Here is a 6,539-nt window from a genome sequence, read left to right as displayed (position 1 = left end):
ATGGATGATCGTAGTAAAGATATCGGAGAAGCCATATAGTTGCGAGATGGCGTCGCAGACTCGCGTTGGGGTGTCATGTCGGTAATTGAAAACAATGGAAGCGAGGCGGAAGGGCGAGCGAGGAGAGATTGCAATCTTACGTCATTTGTCAGTGTCACCGGGACGCGCCGCGCACCTACGTAACCGCGCTGACCTGCCCAAATTACAATCTAATACAAAACGGACGCGTTCTGAGATAAAAAAAAATCTAATCTAGTCCGGAAATAAATGAACTTAATTATTTAATCTAAAATTACTGTTCAAAATAATGTAATCCTAAAACTTTTAGTAGTTAAGTAAAGTTTGATAGTGTGACTTAATTTATTTCGGTCGATTTAATTACCTTGCTTTATCTTTAGCTGAGTTATAAAGTTTAGACATAAATTAATCTCGACTTTTACTTAAACGAATCAGACCCTTAAATTTGACAGTTTATTGGAGAATGACGAGCCATGTAACCGTTTAAGATCAATTATTGTTAATTTATAAACGATGATCTAATTTATTCTGATAAATAAATCTATAGAAATATATATAAGAAGCTAGATTATTCAGCACCGTGTGAAGACAAATTCTATTCATCTTCACTTGGGGTCATTTAGGAGCATTTTTCTAAGAGTCCTCGAGGGATTTCTAAGAAGGGGCCGAGGCATCCACGTCTCATTACAATAAATCGCGAGTTGGCCGCCACCGCACAGGGCGGTTGCGCCAAGAATTCTGTTTTAGCCAAACGCTCACAAATTCACATCTATAACCTTTTGTATTATTTTCGTTTTCACGCCTTTTTATCCCTCGGATTCCTTGACGCGAATATAATTCCTTATCGCGGCATTCCTTTAAAGGAGTGAAAAAAGAACGAATCGAATCGACTGTTCTTGTTTTCTGCTTAAGTAACATACCTGTGTCGTTTTTATTTGCCCAAATAATATCGCTACTAAATCGGAGCGTCATTCTTTAATAATTTATATCCAGCTTACCTCGTTCATTATTCTTTGCTTATTTGGAATATTTATAAAGGAAAATAATTAATTTAAAAAAATAATTCTTTAAACTGTCTGTTAAAAAATCATAATTGGTATGAGATTTAAAAAAAAATAAAAAGAAATAAATGTGATACAATTACCCGCCTAACAAGAGAACAAGTAATTTTATTGTTATTCGGGGCACACCTATTCCTAATTCTGTTGTTCACTATATCTAATTTGAATAATACGGAGCCAGAATTGTCGGTAAGACAAAAAACTTTAATTTATGAATGCACAATGAGTATTGTTCACGGAGTGGCTAAAGTGAGGAGAGTAGAGGCGGCGCGGCAGCGCTTGGTCCTTCGAGCCAGATAACGCTCGGCGAACGTGCGTGGGCGCGATCTCAATGGAGCCTCTTCATTCACAACACTACCTTGGCATTAAAGCCGCTTTACTTTTTTCAACAGCCTAATCTTTTCTCTTATCTGTTGATCCTCGGGTCCTTCCCTGTTTCATTCAGTCGCAAGTTACCCGGCTAACCTGTTCGACTTCTTTTTTCATTGACGCCGTACAAAGCTAAGATGACCGCGGGCGAGGTCGAATTTTTATTTCTTTCACATTTCGGTTTTCCGGTCCGAGCGATTCGTTAATAAATTCTCAGATAATGAGACTGAACGTTTCGTCACCTCATCTCGATTGGCTTGGATTTTTTTCTTTTTCGGCCGTTATGTGTGAACGCCGCGGAGGGCTGACCGGCGACGGCGAGATAGAATCGGAACAGCTATCGATTCGGACCGTCTTTTTTTCGATAATTTAAATACCGCTATTCTTTATAGAGGAGACCTTTATCTTAAAATACGCTGCCTTCGTAAATAGACAGGATATTGTGGATTCGTTTAATGTTTTTGTGTTGAAAAATCATGTTTTTTTCTGTTGTTTCAGGTAAAGCACGTGCAAACTGGGTCGCCGCTTTGCCCACCAACCCTTAGGGACTATCGAATTTTCATTGTGGCAAAAGTGTTTGTTTCCTTTATAAGATCTATTTTTGTTTTCGAGATATGTTTGTCAAATTCTCTATCGCGAAGTTAATAAAAACATTTGTAAAGTTTAATTTCTATTAATGATTTTGATAGACATATTTTGACATAGTTTTACTTTCTGTATTATAAAAATATTTCGTTAAATTGTACTTAAATTGTGTTAATTGTGGTTCGAACATCGACAGTTGTAATTAGTACTTAAAAATCATTGTACGAAATCAACGTTGCTCAGTATTTTTATAGATTTAAGAATATTACGGAGTTATTATCCAAATTATATAAAAAAAATAAGTACACGGAATGCGCAATTAAAAATAAGTGGAAACGAAATTAGTTATTGGATTTAGTAAATTATAGTAAATATTATATTCCGCAAAGGATTTTTTTAAGTTAAGTTAATATTCTATGATTTCATTTAGTTTCGTTCTTCCAACTTTGTTTTGTTAGTAAAGTTTATCGGCACACTACTCAATAGTTAACGAGTATGTTCGTTTTGATAGTAGTTAGTGTACGTTATAGACGTAGGCAAAGAATCACTAAGTTTTACACACTACACACAAGTAGAAAGTTTTATATTATAATCATGAGTCACACCAGCCATGTGTTTATTTTTGACCGACTTCCCAAAAGAAGGAGGTAATCAATTCGTCTGTATGTTTTTTTTTGTTAATATCTAATTCGATGAAACGAATAATTATTGTCGATTCCTAAATATTATTGTTGTCCCTGTACATATAATAAAAAGTTTTGTAGATTTTCTATTTTTAGTTTCACAAAATGTGTACAAAGTAATAACTATTTTTTTTTTTGCAATTTCAAAGTTGTTTAAAGAATATCGGAAAATATTATAAATATTGTTTTTAAAAGTATTATTAGAATACCTGTAAATAAAATATATTCTCGATAATACATTATTTTCAAATCTTACGCAATCCGTTTTAATTGTAATACGAATTAAAAATCTAAATATAGCAATATTGTAGCCGTGAAAGGTGTATTTTGAAAATGCAATTCAAATTTATATTTAAACGTGGTCATAATCTTTCCAATGAGAACTGCTTAGTGTAATTTGGTTGATTTTTTTTAAACAAAATTGTCACTGCGACTCACATACATGGATTGTGGGTAACACTTGTTTCCTCGAAGCAAACCTGTTTAACATCGGAACAAGATGAGAATTTGACCCTCCTAAGACCTTTCGGGTTCTAACAGGTAGTGTTAACAGTTTGAAATTGTCAAATCGCCACATAAATTTCACAGATGCTTGTTTTATTTAAACAAAAGATGCACATATGTACATCATTTGATAATAGATTTTTTAAGATAATTTATTTATCATAATAATTAAGGTATCTTCGTAGCAATAAATATCTGGTTTTACACTGTAGGGTTGCATTTTGTTTAGTTTTTTATCCCATTGCAATTGTAGACCGCTATACAAGTTCATATGATGTTATAAAGCAATATATCAGAGGCTGGTCATTAACATTATGAATAACCGCTCGTTTAAATGTGACCAAATCGAATACATTCGCTTAATAATAAATGTTCTATATAGAATATGTAACTTAATAATTATGAGTAAAATTATGTAACGATTGTAATTAAATCTTTATTTCAATGTAATTTATTTTATTTCAACCCCCTATTCCTGAACATTTATTATACCTATTTGTTTATTTCTGTACCATATTAAAAAAAAACAACATTCGTAAACTTAATAAAACACAACCATTATAAAATAAATTGAATTACGAAATGAATGTAGAGAAAGTCGATAATGATTCGGTAAAACGGGAATATTCAAAGAGGGTGCCACCCTTCAGCTCTTAACTCTTAAACAATGCTTAAAGGCTAATAAAAGAACCACTTTTTTCTACTTTTAAGAGCTACGTTAGATACCCCGCATACGGAAAGTCGTTATTTAAATTAATTAAAACGTAAGGTTTAAGTAATGGTGTTGTTGAAATATCTTGAAGAGAAACAGACATTTTAAAACTGAATCTAAGCGAATAAGAGACGTTGCTACTGTAACAAAAGATACACATTTAGATAAAATCAATCGTTAACCGACCTTCGAAACTTAAGAATATAATAGACAGTAAATCAACAAATCATCTTCATATCTTCGGTCATTATCAAGTAATTATCAACTTTCCTCATGATATAAGAACTTACTGGTTTTATTATACTATGATGAAGATTTTATTTTCTTGTTTACATTTGTCAATCTATCAACAGCAAATGTCAAAATGACATGACATGACAAACCTTAGCAATCTTTCTTTCTTGATGTTGGCAGCAACTTATGGTCTCTTTCCCACATTAGGTTTTTTATGCAAAATATTTACCCCCTAAGTTTAATGGCGTGAAAATCTATAGCATAAAGCATGACGTAAGTGTAGGGCTTTTTATTAAAAAAAGAATCATTCAAAAATATGCTGTAATTGCTGACATCTTAGGCAACAAAGAAGTGTGTGTTTACGCTTTATTATAATAGTGTAGATTAAATATGTATCTACATAATAGTCAAAAACTAATATATGAAAGATTAATAGATGTTTTTATTCAAAATGATCAGAGGTTAATTATATTCTTATTGTAATAAATCGCTACATCAGTCATTTATAAATGGATCTCGTAACGTTAACTGATATATTAATGTTTGATAGAATCATTGAAGAAAATAACAAAATAATTATCACGAAAATGTTATTAAGGGGTACATTTCTTTTTAATTATAACAAACTTTACAAAGAACCCTTTATTTAGTTACCATAAATATGGGCAACAACATTTTTTGGACAATATAGAATTGTAAAAACAAGTGTAAGAATTAAATAACATTACGTTATTACAAATCTTTACAATATATAAATAATTAGATCAAGTAAACTCCTAATAAAATGTAACTTTTAATTTGTATGAAAATAAAGTTATAAAATAATTGTATCGTTAAGAACATTCTGAGAGCGGAAACGATGGAACCTAATAAAAAAATAACAATCCACGATGACAAACAAAAGTACGGCTTTACTTAATCAAATCCGTCACTATAGCAATTGAATGCGTAATAAAACCGCTAGTACACATAAAACAGCAATAAACATTGACAATACAAATAGAGGCTAATAACCCGAAACCAATCAAACGAGCCGGCCGCGCGGGACCAATGCTCGGATACATTTTATAGTTATGTGCCCACCTTTATACAGATTAGAGCTTGCAGATGATTGCTGCAATAAAATTGTTTGCCAGAGTCATGGCTTTTAATTAGTTGACACTGTACAATAAAGTTCATAAGTTTACGGCCTCATATACGACCTAGTACTTGGATGTGGACAAATTAACTTCGCATTTGCAGAGATTTTGGTAAGTCATGACAACAAGAACTCGTTAAGTACCATTGTTAATGCACACTAAAACTGTTGCTGTCAAAAGAAAATAAAAAAAAATACCTTAGATTAGTCAAAACAGATAACTGTTAAAACGTGCTTCTTGTAGTTATAATTTTAAATTAACAATATAAAGCTCTTAATAAAACTAGAATTAAGAAGTAAGACACGAGAGAACCTAAAGGTTAGGTCTAGCTTTACACGTTTTCAACGTTTAACGACAGATGGCGCACCTAGTACTGTTTTAACTTGATGTCGTAAATGTTTTATTAAGAATACAATAACTTAACAATATCACAAATCATTTAAGAATTAACTTAATTAAGAAAAGATATATTAAAATTATGTAAAGTTACTTTACGAAAAGTTACCAAAAGAATGATAGCAAAAAATGTATTACTTTTAAGATTAAAACATAGTTTATAATATTCGCATGGAGTATGTAAAGACAAATAAAATTTTAAAATCCAACCAATAAAGAAAAATATAAAGGTAGATTGTCCGTACTTATTCTATGGTCATTATAAGCTGTAAGGATTAAAACCACTTATACTATTAATAAAAAGTCAGTAATTAAATATTATTACTAATATTATAAACGCGAACGTTTTAATAGATGGATGTTTGTTGCGTATTTTCAGAACGGCTAATCAGATATCGCTATAATTTGACGGAGAATACATTCTGAGAGAACACATATGCTAATTACTAAGTTTTCTTCTAATTCTATGTGGATGAAAACGAAAAAGCTAGTTTACTAAATAAACTAAAGGTCTTGGAGATTTAAGTAATGTAATATCTTTCGCCCTCGACTCCGTCCCCGTTGAATTTAAAAAATCAAAAGTGAGCAGCCTATGTGTTCTTCTGGACTATCTTCTACATTTGTAGCAAATTTCATCAGAATCCGTTTAGCCGTTTATGCTACAAACTCTAACAAACATCCATCCATCTATCCATCCATCCGTCTAAACTTTCGCATTTATAATATTAGTAAGAAGTAAGATGTACGGACACATTGTCAAATGTCATAAAAATGATGTAATTTCAATATCATGTGACTGTAATCTATGTATTTTTTATACTAATTGAAAAGATAACTA

The 6,539-nt window shown here is 31.6% G+C and overlaps 1 protein-coding gene across 2 annotated transcripts in view; it reads left to right on the top strand.

Moving 5' to 3' along the window:
* Positions 1–3,637, top strand: part of LOC106109516 (homeobox protein caupolican-like) — a 90,093-nt gene extending 86,456 nt beyond the window's left edge. For both annotated transcript variants that reach the window (XM_013291044.1, XM_013291045.1), the window contains exon 4: positions 1,947–3,637. In XM_013291044.1, coding sequence (XP_013146498.1) covers positions 1,947–1,950 — 4 coding nt within the window. In that variant the 3' untranslated portion in view covers positions 1,951–3,637. The remainder of the gene's footprint in view (positions 1–1,946) is intronic.
* Positions 3,638–6,539: the final 2,902 nt, after the last annotated feature.

Source organism: Papilio polytes, unplaced genomic scaffold (assembly GCF_000836215.1).
Source record: "Papilio polytes unplaced genomic scaffold, Ppol_1.0 DF821288.1, whole genome shotgun sequence".
Lineage (NCBI taxonomy): Eukaryota > Metazoa > Arthropoda > Insecta > Lepidoptera > Papilionidae > Papilio > Papilio polytes.
This window is presented reverse-complemented; position numbering and strand designations above follow the sequence as displayed.